This window comes from Vanessa cardui, chromosome 8, assembly GCF_905220365.1.
Source record: "Vanessa cardui chromosome 8, ilVanCard2.1, whole genome shotgun sequence".
Taxonomy (NCBI): domain Eukaryota; kingdom Metazoa; phylum Arthropoda; class Insecta; order Lepidoptera; family Nymphalidae; genus Vanessa; species Vanessa cardui.
The window spans coordinates 7,572,921-7,597,020 of record NC_061130.1 but is presented as its reverse complement, the minus strand read 5'-3'; the positions used below and the strand labels follow the sequence as shown (position 1 = coordinate 7,597,020).

Here is a 24,100-nt window from a genome sequence, read left to right as displayed (position 1 = left end):
GATAACTAATATCAATAAGTTCTGTAAGCTGAAGTAAACAAAATGCTAAAAGATTTTTTGTTTAAAATCTTTAAATGGATTATCATTTTATTATTTCATATAAATGTATAAACTTTATTTTGTGCAGTTCATACTTGCCATAACAATTTATAGAGTAATTTTTTTGGCAAAACAAAAAAAAAACATTTTTTTCGAGATTGGAAATACTGTGTATATACTTATTAATTCGTCCAAGACGTCAAAAACACTACTTTGACATAATGCTATTAAGCGTTTATTTAAATTATAAGGCAATTTCATTGTTTAAATATCTTACAGGACCTTCAAGAAAATATACAATGTTTTAACATTTTTTTTTACATGTAACGAAACCACTTGGCACAATTATATCCTTGATGTTAATTTTATAAACTCTTTTATATGTGTCCTCTTTTTTGCAATGCAAATCAAATTTTCGCTAACACTATAAATTATTTTCTTTTGGGTGTAATGCTTGACCGTTAGTAACAGGAGGTATTGGGCAAGGCCTGGTCAGTATAGCTTGATACATCGCCCATATGGCTAGAGGTCGCATGTACGCTATTGAACGGTGGTTTCCATTCTCATACAGTGCTTCGGGAGTTTCAAATGACAATCCCATTTTCACTAAAGTGCTCTGCAATCCGCCAGCGGTTACAAATGCTTGCTCGTGCATACCTGTAAAGAAGTCATAATGTTTATATTTCTCAGCTGATTTTTGTTCTACTATGTATTTTTGTTTTTTTTTTTTTAAACGATGTTGTTCTACGTGAGCTATATATTATATATTTTTTTACTTGTTTATTTTTATTGTTATAATTACTATAAAACTTTTAGTAACAACTTTATATCATTTCATTGAATGATTCTCAAACGTACCACCTACGTTTGAGAATCATTTTCTATCTCTTTTTGATAATCTTAAGGAGCTTGAGAAAAAAATAATATTAAATATGTACAGTCGGGGTAAGAAAAGGTTCGTCACCTTAAGATCTATTTTCATGTGTTCATACTGATGAGCGATAATCTGCTTTACCGATCGAGAATTTTCAACATATTGCATCGATATGATTTTTTGTATAGATTCAAAAGGTACTAAGAGTTTAAGACATGATCAAGGAATGAATTTGAAAACCGACGAAAGTTTTCTTACTCTGACTATACTTTGAATAAATGTAAACAATAATATATTTTACAAAATAATTCATGAGTTTCGTCGACTTATGAATAATAATAATAATCAAACGGAAGTCTTACGTTTTTTGAAATATTAGCAGTTGAATATAAACTATGTTTTCAACATCGAAACCATGCTTTAGGATGTTTTTTTTAATCCTAAAACATTGATTTAAATAACTTTTATGACTAGCCTTATGTGATTTATTTATATGTAAGATAAAGGAAATCTATGTTAGCTCGTTCGACCTTACTATGAACACCTGTCAATAGATATGACTTTTATAAACGATTGTGAGATAGCGCTTATCAACTACAATAAAAATGTATTTCCAATTACAAAAATTACATGTTGCTATTATGGTTTGAAGTAGTTTGCAATAGATCATCGTCAATAAGATTAATCCTGTCTAATATTATAAATGCGAAAGTATCTTTTTTATTGTGTTACGTATTTTCGGCCAAACTACTCACACTCGGCAACATACTACTAGAAAACTAATTAGTGTAATGAGTTTTTTGACATACTTATATTTATTGCAATCTGCAACAACTTAAAATACGTATGTACTTATAAAACTGTTTTTATAAGTAGCGTTAGCTATCGATATGAAAAGAATATATGGGGGAAGAAATTTCTTTGTATAATACCTTCATAAATCATGAGGGAAGCTAATCCGTACGTAACTCCGGTCCACACCTCCTCGCTCTGTATGGCGGTAGTGTCGATGTGACCTCGTGCGCCACCCACGAAGCCGTTAACAGCACCCATTCGACCATTCAAAAAACGGAGTACGTTATTCTCGTATATCGTATGCAAAGCTTTCTTAACGTTCGCTTCGGGGAATATTGGATCTGTCCAACCGGATGCACGAAGAAACCTTAAAATTTACATGAGGTAAATGGCATTGCGTTACTAAAAATAACGACTAAATTATTTATATATATATTTTTAATTAAAGATATTTTACCAGTGTCCGGCTAGCTGATCGGCCATGACCACCTCAGAGTTACAGGGCTTCGTATCGAATCGATAGTAGGAGCCGTTCCAAAGTTTTTTTTCGTAGGAGGCGCGCGCCTGCTCCAGCCACTTGGAGAACTCCCTCTCGTCCTCCTCGAAGCCGAGTAGTCGCGCCATCGTCTGGACCACGCTCAACGCCGCCACCCACAGCCCGCCGCAGTAGGCGCTGAAACACGAGGCAACTCAACTACAACTCGGAACACTAGCGCGTCGACGCGAGCGGCGCGCGGCGAGCGGCGGACGCACCTCGGGCCGGTCATTATCCACGCGTCGTAGGTCTGGTCCGGGAAGCCGCCGTTCTCGATGAGGCCGTCGCCGTCGTCGTCCCAGAGCGCGGCGCGGCGCAGCAGCGCGGCGCACGCGGGGTACATGTCGGCCAGGTAGCGGCGGCAGTCCCACACGGCGGCCGGCGCGTCGCGCGGCTCCAGCGCCTCGCCGCCCTCGTCCGCGGCCTCGGAGCTGCGGTACAGCAGGTCGAGGATGTCGGCCACGCCGGCGGGGCGGGCGGGCGCGGCGGGCGGCGCGCGCGGCGCGGGCGGCGGGCGCGCGGCGTCGTCGGCCTGCCCCGTGGCGCGCGCGTACAGGTCGTCCTCGGTGCCGTCGCGCACGTCGTCGATGAAGGCGAGCGAGCGGCAGCGCTCGTCGCCGAAGGGCGCGCTGTGGGCGCGCAGCAGCCGGTGGTCGCGCATCACTTGCAGGATGAACTTCAGGTTGAGGTCGCGCCACTCGGACACGTCGTGGATGTTGTAAGCGTTGATTTGTGTGAACGGTATGCCCTCTGCGAGACGTGTGACATGTGATATAAATCATCGATAACGAAGCGAAACACACTTCTGTGTGTGTGTGTGTACTGAAGTGTACTACTTTAAAACGATAAGTTTCGTACGTACCTGGGTCACCTAGATCGTGCGGAATCGAGTCCTTGATTTTAAACTTACAAGATTTGCCGTCGTATAACGACTGCCTAAGTTTCGTCGTTTCTACTGCTATCGAGTCACGGAACATGTACTGAAGAACGACCTGTAATATAAAAATAATAATAATCTTTCGTTACAATTATATTAATTCAACCTGCACCCAAAGTATTAATAAATCTTACTTGTAAATTAGGCCACAGCTGTGCGAGAGCAAAAGATGCATAGAAATGTACATCATAAGTGTTATACATCCTGTATTCGTGTCCTTCTAAATAACCAAATACACCAAACTCATGGCTGAAAGTATACAAAAAATAAATACAACACAAGTTGGAGACGCAGAATATTATTTAATTAACAAACAAATATCCGATGTACTTATAAACGAATCATAAGACATATTTACCGAGGGTCAGTCTCAGGGAAGTCGTCGGGGACGTCAAACCAAATTGTTCCACCGTCTGCGACGAAGTAAAGCTCATTCATTAAGGCACTTTTTAACCAATCGGGTACATTGCTGAAATGACAAAAGTCATATAAATGGACATCAATAAAGAAGATTAATCAATGCTATAAGTGGAAAAGTAACCCTGTATTATTTTTATTATTAATACGAAAACATATATAATTAACAAAAAATTTTTATAATTAAAATAAATAAAAAAAAACCAAAATACATGTTTTATAAAACTTTTATAACCTAATCGAGGACGAAAGTATTCAATAAAATACCTGTTATTTAATATGGGCTCTTGCCATTCTGCGAGTTGCTGTTCCCAATTTTTATAATTCCTAAGAGCATAGGCCGCGATACTGGCACCGGCTATACCATCACTGCCAAAATACTTTGTATAATATCTAAAATTAAAATATAAAATAAATAATACATTATCTTTATTGTAATCAAATTAACCTCGAAATGAAAGGATACCTTTTATGTACTTTACAATCTTTTTTGTATTTAATAACAGGCATATCCCACACGAGACAAAATTCGGTTGAACTGCATCCCCCTGGCTCTAGAGATATAACGCTTGACAATCCTATGGAGTCATCTGTAAGTAATGATTAGGAAAAGTTCTTAAATCAACACTGATATTACTTCTGAATTTATTAGTAGAAATAGTAACTGCTATTCGAAATTTATAGAATACATAAATTGTAAATATGTATTTTCACTAATTTCCAATTTTTTTTAATCAAAAATATTTCTTATTTAAGTGGGTCTATAAAAGATTAATCGCATTGCAATACAGGACAAGACGAGTTACAGTATATAATGAATGTAAAGGTAAATTAAAAAAAGAGGAAAATTAGCAGAGGTGGACTGTTTGTTGAGAGAAAAAGTATTAAGCTGTTTTGCCTTTGCGTAATTCTGTAACATTGTATAATAATAATAATATTGTCGGTGGTGCAATCGTTATTAAGGGAACGATGGGACTGAAATTTAGATTAGTCGCTAAAAAGAAAACAGATAAAAAAAAATGTGTAATAATACCATTAATTTAAGATAGCTTACTTTTGTAAACCTTTTTCGTTTTCTCCTTGCCCTCTTTCTTGCCGTCAGTTTTTGGAGGAGACGGCGTCTGACTCGGATCCGGCTCTAGTTTTCCGTGTTTCTTTAAGCACTCCCACACGTAGCCAGACGTTTTCGCAGAATTCCAAAGACAGTAACCCTCATGGATTGTTTCATTTTCTTGTTTCCTTTTAGCAATCGTGAACGTGCAGGGCTGGTCGACTATTCGCTGTTCCAAAGTCACTCCGCACGTATTCTCCTCGGAATATCTTTCCAAGTCTAATTTACCTACAAATATTTTATTTTATATTTATTTATTTAAATATGGGTCCCGTATAAGTACGTGTATTAAATTCTAATTATATAATATTAAAAAAGAGTAGTTTAAATGAACGTGTATTGCAATGTATTATATACGTATAAATAATTCGACTTAAATCTTTTATTTCTATTGCATTCCCGTTTACTATTCATGACGACCTTTTAGTATTACAAACAGTATAATTATTAGAAGGTTTAATATAAATAATACGAATTCGTTAGTAGTCGTAGTCGTTCCATGCAGATCTTTTCACTCATAAAGGCTTCTTATTATAATAAAACTTGTTCTTTTTTTCTATCTCTAGTCTTATGTCAATCTTCTCACTCACACTAAGGCATGTCGTAAATGTGATTGTCACTCAATACTGAAAAAACGTCGATATTTAACGCTGAGGTCGTCGATCTTTTCATCTATTACTATGTACTATTTATGTTTTTGGCTCTGCGATGAAGACCTCTTTGGTAAATACTACAGTAAAACCTATGATTTTTATAATTATAATCCTTACTAATACTTTAATTGCTATGTCTGTTACTTATTCAAACTTAACCGCTATACCGATTTAAATGAAAGTTGGTATGAAAGTAGTGTAAGGGGAAAGACACAAGATAGGATCCTTAAGGGGGTGAATCGAGGGATGGAAGTTTGTATGGAGGTAAATTGAAGATTGCATGTTTGTGAGTTATAAGTCTTAAACATTGCGCGCGAGTTAAGCCGCGTAAACGGCTAGTTAATATTAAATAAATGAAATATTCGTTAATACGAATTATCTACCATTACTACTAATGTAAGTAAATTGTATGGTTATCATAATTATGTAATATGAAATAAATACAATAGCTGTGATATCAGCAATCCTAAGCAAGTAAAATTAATGTAATCAGCTGATATGGCACGTGTTCCTAGTATAAAAAATATTAATTATGTATTATTATAATTTTTTATTTGATGTAATTAGATTTTCTTATTTTTAAGAATGTTGTTATCTATTAGAGGATTAACGCTATGAATATATTTACGAAATCAATTTCCCGAAATTGAAACTGTAGGCTTAAAAAAAGCTTAACAGGTCATTCTGATTGGGATCGCACGATCTTGGGAATTGTACTGGATACAAGGAAATAATGTAATCAAAATTGCATCAAAACAAAAAAATAATCTCTAACATATGTTACAACATATTACCTATATTTTGTACATCTATACGCATACAATTGGAGTGTCTATTTGAAATATAATATTAAAATAGCCCTATTTTACTCAATGCATATGTATGTATGTACACGTATGTGTACACGGTGCATATACCAAAATATTTTGTTTTACAAATTCTTGTCTGTCTGTCTGTCTGTTTGTCCCGGCTAATCTCTGGAACGGCTGGATCGGGACTTTCACTGGCAGATTACTCATATAATAGGAAGTAACTCAGGCTACAATATTTTTTTTGTTAAATTTAAACACGTATAAGGTCGTGACATCGCGTATGTAGGCGTGTAAATACACGCCTACATACGTAGGCGTAAGGTAACCCATTTGGGTTACCTTACGCCTAGACTTTGGTGCTGTAACAAATAGAAAACTTTTTTATTTTCACTTCAAACCGCATCATGAATGTAGGCTTGCCCAAAATTTATGCACCAAATTATTTAATAAATATTCAGGACTACTTCCTTTTCTCTAAGTCGGTTAAATCGATGTAATCAATATATGCAAGATTTACACAAATCCGTTCATTAATAAAATTACTGAGAAACAGAAACGCACGAGCTTTACAATAAGTACGATGTAAGGTGAAAGAAATAAGTATTCAGAAAAAAAAGCAATACAGAAATAATCTTGAAAATGCTTTTTTTGCCAACAAGATATCATTAGTTCTGAATCACATGCATATATTCTGCTATGTAATGTTAACGTTATCCGATAATACTGAGACAACTCATTGGACATCGTTGATAGTGTGCCAATAATTTAACAGTAAAATTAAAACGATATGAAGAAAAAAATTCTCCATAAATTTGCTATTAATTACTGGGTAATCTATTTTGTTACATATAAACGCCAACGCAGCAAAAAATGCGTCAATATAGGTGTTTTTTTAACATATAATATAATATATGAGACAACATCACATACATTACTCTGATCCCAATGTAAGTAGCTGAAGCACTTGTGTTATGGAAATCAGAAGTAACGACGGTACCACAAACACCCAGACCCAAGACAACATAGAAAACTAATGGTAATCTACATCGACTCGGCCGGGAATCGAACCCGGGACCTCAGAGTGGCGTACCCATGAAAACCGGTGTACACACCACTCGATCATGGAGGTCGTCAAATATGTATATATACATAGAAAATAAAACAAATAAATAAAACCTAACCAAACCTATATTGACGCATACGCAGAATTTTTCGCTAGGCAATGGCAACTACTATAAAACAGCAATAAAGTATTTGAATAATCCTTTTAATGAAAAACTTCCTTATTTGTCTTGTTTAATATGCTAAACTACCTTCGCATGACTTAAATTAGAATTACCTTCTGGTTTAGTAAAGTGTGGAAAATGAATAGTAAATTACTGAGATATTTCGACAATTTAAAATTTACATTTCCTTTTTATATTTAAGAAATAAAGTATTTGCCTAAATTGCGAACAATTCATTCACAATTCGAAATGAAATACTAAAAAAAAAACATTTAATATCTTCCATCGGCCCTAACGAAGAACGATCTTATTATTTATCTCTTTTTAAAAATTCTTACTTATAAAATATATACGTAGTTTTTTGTGTGTGTTTGAATAGTTTGGGTAGGACCCGGAAGTTACACTACGACAAACAAAATGCTTATTTCACCCTCATATTTTTTGTTTAATTTTTTTCTTTCTATTTACGAACGAAATCCAAAAATGTAATTCCTCTGTTCTTTAAATTAAATAATTTCCTTCGATCTTATTTCCGAAATCAAATATTATTGAAAATAGTGAGCTTCCGAGACGTTCAATAGTTCACATAAAAGCGTTGTAATACATTTACAAGTTGTAGGTCTATGAATCTTTGAATTTTGTGCAATAAAATGGTGAAAATACATGGTACATTTAATACCGCCTTCCTTAAAATGTATCCTAACATATTATCATTACTAGTTTTACTGTTAATCCTGCAAAAAACCTACTCATATTTTTTTGTATAATTATGTGATAGAATAAAATCATGAGATATTATAATTAACTGACCTGTTGCTTTTTTCTTTTTAGGCTCTGCCAGAACTTCCGTCCAAGTGAAGGTAACACTAACATCTCTTTGTTCATTGCAAACATTTTGTGCCGTAAATACAAAAACAGCACACGGCAAACTACTATCCTGAAAAAATACAATTAAACTCATTGTGTACTAATTTTATTAGTAACTAGCGCAATGTTGTCTCGCACAAGAGAAATGTCCAACTAGAGCGCAAAAAAAATTTAAGAGATCACATTAAAACTTGTACATTGTGCATGTATTATACATATAACCCTTCCTCTGGAATCAATGTATCCATTAAAAAACGCATCAAAATCTGTTGAGTAATTTTAAAGATTTAAGCATACATAGGGACAGACAGCTGTAATCGACTTTGTTTTATACTATGCAATGATAATGATACATTTGAGTAGATTACTTTTACCCAAATGTTAATATTGAATGCCTATTATTTCTTATTGATAACAAGCTTGACATAGATATAGTACTGTTAATGTATTAAATACATATGTATGTTTCAATGTAATAAAGAATTTAACCTTATAATTGTGAGGTATCACTGGCGATATTTGACGACAAACTAATTTAATACCATATTTTGAGAGGTCGTAAGTGGTCCAAGCTCTCGGATATAAAGCTGTATATTCACAATCTGAGCCATTAATTTTCCATTCCCACGATTGAAGTACTTTCTTTGGTTTGCTATGTGGAACAAACAAAAAAAATAAGTAACAAAAATATTTAAGTGCCTGTACTTTGAACAAATTGAGATGATAAATAGATACAGATAAATGTGATTATGCTTTTTAGAGCTATTAAGTCACTTGTTGTCATTGCAAAATTAGTATACACATATATTTGCATAAAATATTAAAGTGGATCTATTTTTCTAAATGACCTTTTCTTTTGAAATAAATTACTGAATTGAACCAATAAATAGAGCAAAATATATTGAATTGGAATCTTTTTTGATAACTAATGACTATACTAACTTTAATCAGTGACATTTTTGTATGTATTAAATTGAGCCATCATTTATCATATGTGGGTCACACACAAGCCATTAATTGAAAACTTTGCACTTAGCATAACTATCAATATCACAAGCTTAGAGTGCCTTAATAAACAAATCTAAAGAAAAGCTTCAAGCTTTTGTGCAGCATATAAAGCAGAATTTTATGAGAGTCGGCATAATTAATGAAAAAAATGTTACAGATTATGTTATGTATCAGGCAAAAAAATTATTGGGAATATAGTATTTAGTTAGTAATATATATATGCTAAACAGTTATAACAAAGCATAACTATAAAGAATTAAAAAAAATTGCAAAGCTCTACAGTCACAATGCCCACTCAGATACAAATTTAGACTTAAGTGGCTCAATTAAAAATACATACTTACTGATTTTTTAAATGAATAAAGGTCATTGCTATTTATTGAAAGTAACTATTTATTTATAAGGAATTTCACAGCTTATTTATTCAGCTACAGACTAAATATTCCATTAATTTCATGTTGCTGTGTCCAATCGGCCAAACTATTCAGCCTGATTAATGCACTTTAAAAATTTGGCATGCAAACCACAAACAATATGTTAACATGTTAATTTTTCTGTTCTATAAACACACATTAATTACTGTTTTGATAAAAACAGAACAGAAATAAGAACTTAATTTTAAAGTTTTATTGTTTACCTTCCAAACTTAATATTTTTGGTTTACAAATAATATGCAAGTAGCATGTACTTTGTTAGTGTATATTTAGTATTGACGAAACTACAAATAAGCTATATAGTTTTACTTTTATAGGTTACTTCTATTTAACACTGGCAAAGTAATAAGTTCAAACAACAACAAAATTAAATTACTGAATACTATACTTACTTGTAGGTAGATAAAACTGACTGAAATATGGTTTCTTTCTTTGCATTTCTAATATTTACAATAAATTGACATTCTGGTACTGTGACATATTCATAAATGCCGGGGTAAAGCTGGAAGCGGCAGAATTCCCCTTTAAATCCTCTGCCAATGGTACCACCACCAATGCCTCCAATTGGACAACCTAATTTATATTTAGAATTATAATTATTTTCTTGTTATATTATAATGACTTATTTGTATAGTTATATAATGTTTACATACCATACATTCTTTGTGCAGATATCATATGAATGTAATCCATTATTGGCTTGCGTTTTTGCATTTTTCGAGCTAAATAATATTTAAGGTACCTAAAATTGATAAATAAAATTAATATTATTTATAATATGTAGTTATCACAGACTAAAATTAATTCAAAATATTATACCTTGTTGTTAAAGGCATCATTTCAAAAATTTGCTTCGGTCTTGGTATAACAAGTTGTTTGCTTTTAAGAGGAAATTCATGATTTAATGCAAATTTCAGGCCATACTTTGAAGGTTCATCCATAGTCTCATTACCTACAATTTCTTTATCCATTTTAATTAGAAAAAATTAGAGCATCGTTTGAAGTATATTGGTACCCGGTGACTGTAGATCACTAAGATAGAAAAAGACATAAGTTATAAAATCTCCACAAGAATAATATAAAGTTGTTAGCTACACGAATCTTAAAAATAGATTACCAATTTTATTGTATAATACACTAAATAACAGCTTTTTTAACACAAATAATTCACGGAAGGGAAACTAAAAAGAATTCACAACTAAAAATTACTAGCATGAACAGTCAACATAACTGAGTAATGAAGACTGAAGTTAGAACATTACTGATTAACTGAGATTTGAGAGCTGTCTGAAAATTAGAAGTGAAGTTGCCGAATGTCGATCATATCACCATTCACCACAGAATACATATTCCTATATGCTGACTGCCGACTGACTATTCGTTGAATTATCCTATATCTGTATTCTGTGGGAGAAATATCTTGTGAACCTATATAAGCAAAAATCAGGTTTCAGGATAAGATATTCAGCTTAAACAATGTATAAATATAAATAATAATTAATAACACTTACTTTTTATAGATATTATTTTACTAAAAATATTTAGTAAATATACAGTTGTACAGATTTCAAGTAAATAATACCAACTATAATTATAATTATAAAAAAAATATTTACTACATTAGGTTTACTATTATTAGAGTATGCAGTAAAGAGCTTTTCAAAAAAGGGGTAGGTATCTTGAACATTGTTAAAAAGTTAATATATTATAATAGTTATGTAACAAAATAATTAAGTAGTCCTTACAAAATATTTCTTTGATTAAATGATCAATATTTATTCAGAACACTTATAAACAATGTTTTCCTAACAAGACAAATTATTTGTTGAAAATATAATATCATAAATGGATATTATAAAAGGGCTGCTAACGTTATTGAAATTTAACTTTTAGAATATTCATCAATTTACATGATAACAATAATCAAAATCTTTTGATTATGTGACTGACAAGCGGTTAGCTTATTTTCAATTATATCTCGACTTGCTGTATAGTCTGTAAATAAGCTTTCACTTTAGGTAACGAGTGATTTGATGGTATCTGTGGTTTTTTTGTTTATGTGTGTTGACTGTTGACTTCTTGTTCTTGATTTATTTTTGTCATCAAATTAATAAAATTTGTCTATATAAATAATTATTACGTTTAATAAATAACAGTACTATACCTACATCATCAACAGATAAATGTTTTAGAAGAGATACATTCTAAATTTACCTTTCATATAATTTTCTCTTAATTTGTCTGAATCGCTTTATCAACATGCACTTATACAAATTAAGACACAATATATAACTAATTTATAAAATATCACATACCTGAATTTGATGAATAACTTGTAAATATGGATATCCCAGTACAAATAGCAATTCGGCTTAAGCCGCCAAGCATAGCTGATTCTATGCAGTGCATATTCAGTAATCCAGTAACACAGATCGTCATCACTGAGAGTGGTCAAACGTTTCACGTAAATAGAGCTCTGCCAGGAGATTGCACACAAGCTCACCTGTTCAACTCGTTTATGATACCTCAAATCAACTGTTTCTTAGATGGGTGCGATACATCAGTGGTCGTTTTCGGGCAGGCAAAATCTGGAAAAACTTATACTCTCTTTGGTCCAGGTATGAACAAATAAACATTGTTTTCGTTAATATATTTTTACAATGCCAGAAAATTAATTGTTCAAAGTAAACTTATTAAAGTACTGCTAGTTGTCTGCAGCTTATCTCACATTGTAGGGTGTTAGTTGTCATGTGTTGGGCAAAAAAGTAGCCTATGTCCTTTCTTGGGATTCATGTTTGCTTTATACCAAATTTAATCCAGTTTGGTTTAGTGGTTTGGTAGTGAAAGAGCGACACTCATACAGGCAAACAGAGTTACTTTCACATTTATAATATTTATAACATGGACAAACTAAACTTAATGCCTCCTTATTAAATTTTTTGTGCAGGAGGTCCTTATCAGCGGATCAGTGTGTTCAATAAGTGAAAATAATATATATATATATTAACATATTTTTGAAAAATGGAATGTTTTTGTTTTCAGGTTTTGAATGTATACATAGTGAATGTGATCAAGGAATAGTACCACGATTTTTAACAGAAATATTTCATAGGCTTGGACAAATGCCTGAAAGAGAATATATTTTACATATAACCTGGATGCAAGTAGTCAACAATAATATATTTGATGTATTGGGTGCTGGATTGGTAAGATGCTCTAATGTTGAAGAAGCTTTTCAGTATCTACAGTTAGGCTGGAGGCAAAGATGCCTTGGAAATAATCATACAGTTTTTACTGTAAGTATGGAGCAGAAGTGGGTAGGTACTAATGGTGTTCTCAACCATAGAATGTCCACTGCTAGTTTCTGTGACTTAGCAGCCTATCCAGAACCAGGTATATTTGCTTTGGAGAGCATAATTAAAGAGTTGGTAGCAGGAAACCCACCAAAACAAATAAACTATGATAGGTGTATTTTAACAGCCATGCTAAGAGACTCTTTCGGTGGTAGAGCATTCACATGGGTCATCGGATGTATAAGTACAGAGCCAGATGATTACCAGGATACTCTAAAGATACTTAATTTAAGCTTGTGCTGCCGGGGTATAAAGAATTTTGTTACTGTTAATTTATTTGCAGACAATAATACTCCTGTGTATACAGACAAAACTCCTACTGACAATACATTTAATCTACAATTTGCTACAACGCAATGGATCAAATTAGTATCAAATGCAGAAGGCCTTTTTAATAAAATTTTACAATCAAAGTCTTTGTCTGAGGCTGATATGAATCAAGTAAGTGAATGGTTATTTTTAAAAGCTGAATGTGATGAATGCTTGAATAACGATATGACAACAGACAATAAGGATAGTGGTACAAAACAAGGCTTACCTAGAATAGCTGAGGACACTGAACCAAGTGAACCTAGTGAGTCAGATGTGGAATCTGACTCTGAAGACAGTGACTCTGAAGTACTATTTCAAGACAAACTAGAAAAGTTAATGGAATATTTTAGAGAGAAAAATGACCAATTATTTGCAGATAGATGTGAAGAATATTTGAATCACATTGATTCAGATGATATAACAATATCAGAAACAAGTGGCTCACAATCATTACCAATAATGACATCTCAGTCAAATTCTGGTAGAAGAAGAACTATTCAACCTGGGGAGAGCTTATCAGGTGCTCAATTAGAATTATTAAGAAAGGTAGCAGCAAAGGCCATTTCACCTGAATCTCAGAAGATAATAATTGAATCTCACAAAAAAGATATAGATCCAGAGCCTAAGTTAATAGAGAGAGAATTATTAAAAATGATTGACTCACCAAAGACTAATGAAATTTGTAAAAAGTATAAAATTACTAAAGAAAAATATACGCAAAAGCAAATTTTAGCAAGAAAATTATCAAAAGAAATAAGTAGCAGTCAGACTCAGTTAAAAGAATTAATAAATATCTGTATTGCAAAACAGAGATTAATTGATGATCTATCAAGAGGAATATCATATAACTCACGAAGTAAATTGTATTCGGAAAAGAGTGAGTCAAGTTTTGTAGATCAAGATACATTAAAAGAAATTAAAAGACATGAAATAAATCTAAAAACATACAAGAAACAGATAGATCAAATTAAGAGACAAATAAAAAAGGATGAAAAACGTAAAAATACATTAGATGTAGAACTTCTTAAAGACAAATTAAAATTAGATGAACTTTCAGAGTCATCTCTTGATGTAAAAGATAAAAAATCTCATTCCATAAAACATTTTACTCATAGAATAACTCAGCTAGATAGTATATTAAAAGAAAAAACGAATGATTTAGCTAAATTAGAATTATCTAAAGAGAAAGAACTTATGCTAAGAAAAGAAATAAAGAATTTGCGCAAAACTAGGGAATGTTTACATGAGCAGCGTTGTAGTTTGGGACACAAAAGGAAGATGTATAAATCTCTTTCAGACACTGAGGTTTGTACAAGTTGATAAATAAATATTGTGATATTAATTTTAATTAATATATCAGTAATATATTTGCACATATGTATGAATTAAGGAAATACTCTATGAAGTAGTAAACTATACTATAGTACTAATATTCTAATTGTATTAGTTTGTATCTTTTGATGTCTGTTATTGCTATATGTTACTCAATCAGGCAAAGACGGCTAGACGGCAATCAAAAAAATTGAAATAAGCATATACCCAGACTTAACAGATAAGATGTAATAACAAGATTGTAAGCAAGTATATAAATTTAAAATTAATTATATAAGATTTGAAGTTGTACTCATTTTGTACCAGGTTTTTTCTATCAGTAACCAAATTGCTTTACATAATTAAGGCAATATCAATCTCGCTGCTATGGACTTATTTCTGCATTTCAGGAACGCAAACTGCTCGAATGTGAAGAGGCCATAGAAGCCATCGACACAGCAATCGAATATAAAAACAATTTGATATGCGGCAAATCTCCATCGGCATCTCTTTCCGATTCGCAAGACAATAAAGACAATAGAAGTAGGGGAGAGCAGATGTTAATGGCGAGACTGGACAAGCTATCACACGACGAAATGAAAACTTTATTATATAGATATTTTCAAAAGGTTTGCTTACTTTAAAATATAATATTTCACAACCAGTATATCACAAAGTGATACCACTAACTTGATTACCAATAGCAATAAATTGAATAAATAATCAGGGCAAAAGTTATATATAGTGCGACACAAATTAGATGTAGCATCGGATAATGCAATGAAATGAAAATAAAACCGATTACTGCCGATTTACACAACCAATACAAATAGCTCCCTATGGAGCCATTCGACGCTATTCGTCGCTATAGATTCACGCGTCAGAGAAAGCAAGTGCATGTAAATCGACGCGTCAAACTGACGAATATATTAGATCATTTGATATTACTAGTTATTACGTTTGTATAAAGATCATATTCGCATGATAAATAAATATTGATAATTTGGGATAGCGTACTTAATTCGGATGTGATCGGTTTTACGAATTTTGCCGATGTGACATCTAAGTTGTGTCGTACTATACGTCGTACCTCAATCTGTCAATATCCGAAAGTAAAGTGTTATTCTCGAATTCGTTTTTTATGTTATACTAGCGGTCGCCCGCGGCTTCGCCCGCGTAGATTACGGTTCATAATCAGTCTTCTAATATCCCTACTGCTGAGGCACGGTCACATTTGAAGAATTACTGCAACCGGCGCTTGGATCTATTGTGATAAACCTCAAATTCGTGATCACAACACCTCAGCCAACAGACCAACATCAGCCACGAATCTGATGAGGTTCTTAGGGTCGGAGGCCATTACGCCCTCTGAGGACCGGAGTTAGAACATTTTATAGTTCTATCTTTTATAGTTTAGGCATCATACGCAAAAAAATCAATTTTTTTGGTAGATTTTTTCCTTTTTTGTCCGAAAAACCCAAAATATCTTACGGAACCCTATTTTTTTCAAAATAAAATTTAGCCTATGTTATGCGGGATTAATTTAGCTTTCGAATGGTGAAAGAATTTTTAAAATCGGTCCAGTAGTTTTTTGAGTCTATTCATTACAACCAAACAAACAAAGTTTTCCTCTTTATAATATTAGTGTAGATTACTGATGCACTAACAGTGCAGTCACATGCAGACACAGTGGGGTTCTGCAGCTTGGGTAATGTTTGTCTCGCGCGCAGGTGGTGGACCTGCGCGGCGCGTGCGCGGCGCTGGAGGCGGGCGCGTGCGCGGCGGCGGAGGAGGCGGGCGTGTGGCGCGCGCGCGCCGTGCAGGCGTGGCGACACGCACAGCGCGCGCGCCCGCCCGCGCACCACAGGTACGCCTCGCACGCCACTGCCGTGCTCACCTGATATAGCCACCAGTACAGCTTGAAATAAAACTAGCTATAACAGATTTGAATCGCGTATATTAATTATTTTTAACATCCCGACGTTTCGAGCACTTTAAAGCGTTCGTGGTCGCGGGTAGAATTTAAAACAACATTATCAGTACAGGTTGACATTCCAACTGCCTCATTACTCCAGTTGCTAGATATAGTCCAGTGGCTGAATGTTGGAAGTGCGTATCCTCAGACCACATGAAGACATTGGTCTTGCGCCTTAACTTTTTCCGCTCGTTTCGGATATGCCCAAAAGAAACACACACCACCGGATAGAGTTAAGGCATATGACCCAAGACTAAAAAATATTTGGCATAAGTTTAATACTGTTATAGGCTGGCAATCGACCTCATATTCTAGGCACTAAATCGACGAAAATATTTTATGATATCCATCTCTTTTCTTCTATCTTTAAGGTGTCTGGACGGTGGTAATGCAGAGCGTGCTCTTTCTTTCGGTATGACCACGGATACGGAAACATCGGATGACGCCTTACGACTGGTCGATCGAGTAAGACAACTCGCTAGATATCCTCCGGTGAGTTACTTAACATAATAATTGTAGAAATATGTATATAATAATTATATACGTTTCGATATAAAACGAAAATCAGAAAGATATTGCTCAAGTTCCAAATTTTGCAGGCTCCTGTAATTCCCAGCCAAAATTTGAGGCAGCTGATGCCAGCTACCAACCTCCCGGTAGCGAAGGTCACAAAAGAGAAGAACAAGTTAGTGATAGTGCAGCAGAACAAGAAGAACTGATACATGGAGAACTTTTTATTTTTACCGCTCAATATAATTTTAATACTCGCTATTTATTTATTCCTTCGGCTTATGTTCCGATTTGCTTTAATCGATTTTTTAAAAGTTTAGTAGTCTTGTAAATAACTCCTATCAATCACTAATGTTGCGTGGGGATAAATCCTATACTTAAAATTAACAGTTGAACTTTTGTTTCAAATTATGCTGACATAACAAATGAAAGCTACTTTACTATATAGGCGTTACTTATAAGTTTTGTTTGGCGGTGTCAGATTAATCGTAGAAAACCTTATCTTGACATCATTGATATGATATTTGGAAAAAGACAGTATTGTTTAACATATTAAACCCGTATTGCCAATATGATTTCACGCTAGACATAAAATTTTTGTTTAACTTCGTTATTGTCGCACTTTTAAAGACATTATGGTTTTTTCTTTTTTAACTTGTATATTTAAGTGATTTTCTAGGGTCAAATTAGTGTGAAATTTAGCTTAAAATGATTACCCACTCATGTTACGGACCTCTACAGAATGTTTCAAATAGTCTCCAGTAGTTTTGACGCGCGCACAATGCGAGTTAGGTATTTATTTATACAGACATATCTTTAGTGACTATTCCATTTTACAATGACAGCAATAACAAAGGTTATCAGTAGTACAAATGGTGCTTATTTACATGTTGACTATATTAATACGTTATTCTCTGGTTGGACGTCAAATTAGGCATAACATTTTAGCTATAGTTATTGATGTCAATTTATCAAAGATATCTGTGGTGCTACTACGGTTATAGCATAGGAAGGCCCATTACATAATGAAAAAAATAAGAGATAAGGAACAAGAAATAAGAAATAGCGGTTTAAATTCCGTCACGGTGGGAATTTGTTTCTTATTTCTTATAGCCAGCCAATAGCAGGGCATTTTTTCACCGAAGTGTCGTTAAACTAACAGCAGCACGTAACTAGTAGCTGGTATTAAACCGCTGTGATTGGTTGAATATTGTAGCCTATCGCCTATTGTGTTTTGGTTGCTGTGCTATTCATTATCTCTTATACCTTATTTTTTTCATTGTGTAATGGACGTAACTGTTGCTATGAAATATTTGTTGCGGATTGACTTGAAATCAAAAATTATATATCAGTATATGGACCTACGCCTACTGCTTAGCATTAATCGGCTGCAACATTTATCAGTCCGCAACAAATATTTGACAGCAACAGTCGCTATAGTATGACCGTAATAGCGCCACAGATTCGAAACCGTTCGCAAAACACGAATTCATGCAATAACCGATTTGTAATATTAATCTATATATAAAATGTGTGTATTTTTTGAATATCCTGTGAAATCGTTTGTTTATAAAATTTTGAGATTATAAATGATCTCAAGTTACTTAAAAATCGGCTTTAGAAATATTTCGTATAATTTTTAAGTATCCATCTTGTATAAATATCAATAATTTCCTTGTAAATTTTTGCACATACGAATCTAATTTTAGGTCATGTTTTAATATTTTACAATATAGAAATTTGCATGTTCTTTAGTAGACTGTAGATTTATTATAACAAAAGTCTTTCAATAAAAATGTTTATTCATACTTTTTACACTAATATAACATCACAAGTTCCCTTTCTTTATAATGTACATCAAACAAAACTTAATATGTAACTGTTACAGTTATTCGTAACACAAACAATATGTCAATATTATTAAATAAGGTGTAACTTATTTATTTTCTAATTCCCATTTACAGACAGAAATAAGTATTTTGTACCTTGATTTCTTGTTGTCATTTCGCGAATGCCGAAGAGTTTATCTTTACTAACGTTAAGTCTCAGATATAATGTTATGTTATTTTAATAAATTAATACTTATTTCTTTTGTCTGTATTGAGTACAATGCAATAATTATGAATTTGTTTCATGGTTAAATCATCATCAGATTCTTTGATTCTAATATCAACATGATACTTTAAAATTAATAAATTGAAAAATATATTAATCAATTTCTATGGTATAATTCAGGGAACTTTAATTATTTATTACTACTTTATCATATTTACTAAGACGAATGACTTCTACTGTAAAATTTTAATAAAATACATTTTTTTTTGTAGAATATTTCATTATGTTTATTCTGTGAATAAATTCATTTTATCTTCTCTGTATTGTCTTTGACTTTGTTTTAAATTATGTATTCGAGTATATATTTATTTAAAGTTCCACGGTATGCATAACACGCCTTCGGTCAACACTGAATAGTAGTGGGTCACATAGATTATATTTCCACGCAATTTCTGTAATAAAAAAAGGTAAATTTAGTCCTTTAGTTCTTTTAAATGTACTAGAAAATTAAACAATTAAACTCACCATTTCGAGTTTGTCAATTCTAGTAAGAAGTCTTTGGCAACAAAGAATCATGAGACCTGGGGTTATGCTGTCGTCTTTATGAAGTTCTAATAGACCATATCTCTCCTTAACCTCTTTGCATAAAGCCTTTTCTATATGCTTATTTCTAAAAGAAAAAAAAACGTTTTTAAACATATGTGCAAATAATAAATCAAATGTTAATTTGATCTGTAACTTGTTACTTACATGCTATATTCTGTGAGAAGTAAAGTAGCCTCATCAAGATGTTTAGCGATAAACGGTATAAGTTCATCTGCAGGGCAGGACGAAGGCGTTATAAACTGACCTGTAGGCGAAACCATCAGAGGCCCTGCTTCACTATAACAAAGATTACATTCAGTAAATTCAGGATCTACGGAGTACAACGTCGCATCTCGTCTTGTGTACGCTCAGATCTCTCAAACTCATTTCAATTTGGTATTCATCGATAAACAGAGGAGATAATAACATTTTAAGATGCAGGGGGACGGTTTATATCAATTTTATGTGGGTAGAGAAAAGCCAAGAAAAAAATTTTAGTCGGAAAGAACAGGAATTTTTCCTTTTTTTGTTCCTCAATCTAAAAGTTGAATATAGAAGTATTATTGCTTGAGCCATGGCTGTTTAGTTAGTAATATTGTATAAATAGTCACACGTGGGTAACAAGTAAACAAACTATTCACTTCGAACAACATACACGAGCATGTGTGCCAGAGTGAATTTCTTGCCAAATTATATTACGAATTCTAGACAGTTAAGGGATAACGTGTACCGAGAAATCTATGAGCAATTTTTTAATCTTCTCTTAATTCGAAAGAGCAAAATGACGGAGAATTTTTAATTTATAGACTTTAGTGTTCATTTAAAAAAAATGCTATTCAATACCCTCAGAATTAATAAACTCGACTTAAGCTAATGAATAATCTATTTTTACAAATCTCGTGGCGTCGGTATCGTTATAAAATTACTGAAATAGAATGTTCCTACTTATATAACGGCTTTCGTAAATAAATTACTTCAAAATATCTTGTAATTTGATATGTTACTTAGCTTAAACATACATCTGCTGATTTCATGCAGATTACATACAACATGAAAAATTCAATGGTTTGCTTGGATTATCATCATTAAGATTGCATTTGCATCGTCTAACTGGGCCATCACGGCTTTTAGATATGATAGATTATGTACAGTCAGAGTGAAAAATCTTCGTCAGTTTTCAAATTTATTCATTCATCAGGTCTTAAACTCTTAGTACATTGCGACGCAATATGTCATTCTCGATCGGTAAAGCAGATTACCGCTCACTGAGTACACGAAAATAGATCTTACGGTCACGAACCTTCTCTTACATGGAGTCACTGACACTGTACATGGAGTCTTACTAGTTTTAAATTTCTTATAGAAAAAGTACTTACGGTTCAACAACTATTTCATATTTATTTAGAGATTCGGGTACAGATTCTGGAATTTTCTTCCCATTACCATAAAAATCCCCAATAGATGTAATCAATTGCCTAAGATGGCTACAGTATTGAGCTGCTGATACTTTTGGCATGAACTTCCTAAAAATATGATAATGTAATACTATAAAAATAAATTGTGTTCACTCAAATATATTATTATAATTTCTATTATAAATAAAATACCTTCTACAAATGTGTATATCTCTAAGTATACTAGAAAGAGCCCTCTCGTAATGGGGAATTTCTGTTAAGGCCGTGTCTTCTTGACTAACTTTTTTAATGAGCTGTAAAAAATAAATGTTATGATTATTTATTTACAAAAACATCCAATAGATTAAAAAAATATGTTGCAGTGCATCAGAATAACATACTGATAGCCATTCATTTCTAACATCGATAATATTAAGGAATACATCTCCGTCTAAACTGACGCCCGTAAACTGACCCAACGCTATTGTTCTGCCTGGAATAAAAAATACAATAATATAAAAAAATACATATACATTTAAAAAATTGCATATAAGGAAGGTAGATCTTTAATTTCAAACCTTTTAAATTACCCATGTATTTAGAATATTGAGATGCCATTGCTGTGAGACTTTGCAGTGCTCCTCTTATGTGACTTATATTCCATCCACTATCATATTTAACCTGCATAAGCAAACCATTAAATAAAAACAAATAGATTAATTTAAAAAAAAATTGTTTTAAATTTTGAATGATTAAAAGAGTTTAATTTTGTAATAAAATTATATGATAGCTACTAAACAATATAAAATGTTAATTAAATGATCCGCAATATCCATTCTGAGTCCAGAAATTGTGGCTTCTACTTCGGCTGCGTTAATAAATATTTTACTGACCTGTTTTCCTACAGCCAGAGTTTTAAATATTTTAACATGTAAGTTTAAAAATAACACAATTCAACATTTAGATTTTTTATATGTAGGTAACTGGTTTGAATAGTTAGTAAATATACCATGCACACAAAATACATGAACATAAGGGCAAGAGATAATTAAATATATTTATTTGAGACTTTACCAACTTCTTTTATACCATATGTTTTGCAGAGATTTTCTATGAGAGTTTTCACTTGATTTCTTGTCGCTCTTGTCATTTCATATTTTTCTTTAGCATCATCACTATTTTCATACACCCAGTCTCTATTAATAAAATAATTTGCTTATTATATCATACAAAATTATGGTAGAACAGTCACCTACATTGTTTTACCATAATTAAAGCAAATTTTAAAATTACAGTTTCAAATTTATATATATGTATAATTTGTAATATAAAAATATGCAAAGATACATTTAATTTTTCTTCATAAACTATTTAAGTATTTTTTATATAATTATTACTAATGCATATTGGGCAACTTTGAATTAATGAATCAACAAGCACCTATTTTTATAAATAGTGTTAATGGAGTTTTAGTAAAAGGATATTATTTTATTATAACCAATACAAAGAATACATAATAATCAATAATGTATTTTTAAGAGTAAAAGAATAGTTTTTAATTTTATCCCATATTTTTTAATTTAAGTATTGTGACTCACATGATATTAGTGATTGCTCTCTTTTTTTCTACTTTTCGTTTCATATCTGTTGCTTTTTGAAAGTCCCTATTGTATTCTTCATATGCTCTTGTAAAATCAATTTTACTGAAATATAATTTTAATTATAAAGATATAAAAGAAACAGAATTCATATAACTGAGGTTAAGAAATGACTTTTACTCAATTAAATTACCTGCTATCAGATACACTTGAGCTCCTTGGTATTTTATCTACATAATTTGTTGATATATTACAGGCACTTAAAACTTTAACTACTGTTTCTCTAACATTTTTACTATTTAGATGAATTTTTACTAGTTTAAAATTACCTGAAAACATAAATTGGATATATTTTTTTCATTAATCATCACACTTATATAACAATAAAACAAATAATAAGTGATTTACCATCTGGCATATCTTTCTGCCTTAAATAGAATGGCAGAACTGGTACAGCCATATTTTTACTAGATTGCTGAGCTTCTATTAAAGCACTTAGTAATTGCAATGAGTTTTCATTTATTTTCTAGAGGACAAGAAAATGCTCTATTAGAAATTATTATTAAATTATCAGTCTTAACATTATGCAAATAATCTAATTTCTTACAGTTATTGGAGCTTTCAGCAGCTGCTATCATGTTATAATCAATGTTTAATTGGCTAGCCAAATAATATATTTGAAAAGTAAAAAATAAGGATAGTCAATAAATGTTAAGTCTTTTAATTACTATAAATAAGTGTTAATGATATCGGGATATAGCTCGAATATTTACATGAGAACAAATAAGAAACGAAGTAACTTAGCACAGAGATTATATATAATTATACATGCTTACTCTTTGTTCTGGGTATTTTCCAAATAAGTCGGGATGCACACTAAAATAGAATGGTCTTAATGCAGTGGACACCTCCGCAGAGCTCAAAGACCTACTCAGCATTCCAACTACACATCTGAAAAAATACTTGCATGGTTATAATTTGCTATATTATGTCAAATAAACTTACTTAAAAGTTTGGAGGTTTACCGTATTTTAAATCTGCAATACATAATGGAATTAGAGTTTAAGTTATTGGAATTATAGTGTTACGTCTTTAGTTAAAGCATACTTTTTGTTATAACATATTATTAATATTTACATACTGTTTTAAAATTATTTTTTTGTTTTTGACAGTGGACTTTGACGTTTAAATTTTGACGTGTGTCATATGTGAATAGACATTCAATTTAAAACATAGACAATTTTATTTTACTTATGTGTACTCATAGCCTTGTATTATTATTGAACACAAAGTTATCAA

General features: G+C 32.4%; 3 protein-coding genes across 4 annotated transcripts; 1 reads left to right on the top strand and 2 right to left on the bottom strand.

Moving 5' to 3' along the window:
• Window positions 1–167: 167 nt before the first annotated feature.
• Window positions 168–10,987, bottom strand: LOC124531905 (non-lysosomal glucosylceramidase). The gene is made up of 16 exons (XM_047106475.1): window positions 10,826–10,987; window positions 10,528–10,740; window positions 10,362–10,450; window positions 10,101–10,281; window positions 8,756–8,918; window positions 8,210–8,336; window positions 4,652–4,936; window positions 4,064–4,187; window positions 3,865–3,990; window positions 3,539–3,649; window positions 3,315–3,429; window positions 3,106–3,235; window positions 2,462–2,993; window positions 2,166–2,381; window positions 1,846–2,075; window positions 168–696 (listed from the first exon to the last, which is right to left on the bottom strand). The coding sequence occupies exons 2-16, from the start codon at window positions 10,677–10,679 to the stop codon at window positions 464–466; spliced, it is 2,814 nt and encodes a 937-aa protein (XP_046962431.1). The 5' UTR covers window positions 10,680–10,740; window positions 10,826–10,987; the 3' UTR covers window positions 168–463.
• A 757-nt stretch (window positions 10,988–11,744) lies between these two features.
• LOC124531934 (kinesin-like protein costa) lies at window positions 11,745–17,428 on the top strand. The gene is made up of 6 exons (XM_047106514.1): window positions 11,745–12,326; window positions 12,751–14,678; window positions 15,095–15,313; window positions 16,415–16,551; window positions 17,031–17,151; window positions 17,259–17,428. The coding sequence occupies exons 1-6, from the start codon at window positions 12,050–12,052 to the stop codon at window positions 17,376–17,378; spliced, it is 2,802 nt and encodes a 933-aa protein (XP_046962470.1). The 5' UTR covers window positions 11,745–12,049; the 3' UTR covers window positions 17,379–17,428.
• A 1,523-nt stretch (window positions 17,429–18,951) lies between these two features.
• Window positions 18,952–24,050, bottom strand: LOC124531716 (T-cell activation inhibitor, mitochondrial). Of its 2 annotated transcripts, none has more exons than XM_047106226.1 (13): window positions 23,827–24,050; window positions 23,638–23,752; window positions 23,210–23,327; window positions 22,995–23,130; window positions 22,802–22,906; window positions 22,282–22,399; window positions 21,782–21,884; window positions 21,605–21,696; window positions 21,417–21,517; window positions 21,186–21,332; window positions 19,975–20,106; window positions 19,750–19,894; window positions 18,952–19,676 (listed from the first exon to the last, which is right to left on the bottom strand). In XM_047106226.1, the coding sequence occupies exons 1-13, from the start codon at window positions 23,847–23,849 to the stop codon at window positions 19,590–19,592; spliced, it is 1,422 nt and encodes a 473-aa protein (XP_046962182.1). In that variant the 5' UTR covers window positions 23,850–24,050; the 3' UTR covers window positions 18,952–19,589. The 2 variants fall into 2 exon arrangements, with proteins under 2 accessions (XP_046962182.1, XP_046962183.1); XM_047106227.1 differs by having other exon boundaries at window positions 21,794–21,884.
• Between the last annotated feature and the right edge of the window lie 50 nt (window positions 24,051–24,100).

What these genes read in the sequence shown, in the direction of transcription:
- LOC124531716 (XM_047106226.1), bottom strand. Translation starts at nt 23,849, where the DNA reads ATGTATTGCAGATTTAAAATACG. An exon ending in AAACATATGGTATAAAAGAA is followed by an intron (nt 21,885 to 22,281) that starts GTTGGTAAAGTC and finishes TTGCTTATGCAG; the next exon opens with GTTAAATATGATAGTGGATG. An exon ending in TATGAAATAGTTGTTGAACC is followed by an intron (nt 20,107 to 21,185) that starts GTAAGTACTTTT and finishes TCTTTGTTATAG; the next exon opens with TGAAGCAGGGCCTCTGATGG.
- LOC124531934 (XM_047106514.1), top strand. Translation starts at nt 12,050, where the DNA reads ATGGATATCCCAGTACAAATAGCAATTCGGCTTAAGCCGCCAAGCATA. An exon ending in CGCCCGCCCGCGCACCACAG is followed by an intron (nt 16,552 to 17,030) that starts GTACGCCTCGCA and finishes TCTATCTTTAAG; the next exon opens with GTGTCTGGACGGTGGTAATG. An exon ending in AACTCGCTAGATATCCTCCG is followed by an intron (nt 17,152 to 17,258) that starts GTGAGTTACTTA and finishes CAAATTTTGCAG; the next exon opens with GCTCCTGTAATTCCCAGCCA.
- LOC124531905 (XM_047106475.1), bottom strand. Translation starts at nt 10,679, where the DNA reads ATGGATAAAGAAATTGTAGGTAATGAGACTATGGATGAACCTTCAAAG. An exon ending in TTCCCTGAGACTGACCCTCG is followed by an intron (nt 3,430 to 3,538) that starts GTAAATATGTCT and finishes GTATACTTTCAG; the next exon opens with CCATGAGTTTGGTGTATTTG. An exon ending in TGGATAATGACCGGCCCGAG is followed by an intron (nt 2,382 to 2,461) that starts GTGCGTCCGCCG and finishes CTCGTGTTTCAG; the next exon opens with CGCCTACTGCGGCGGGCTGT.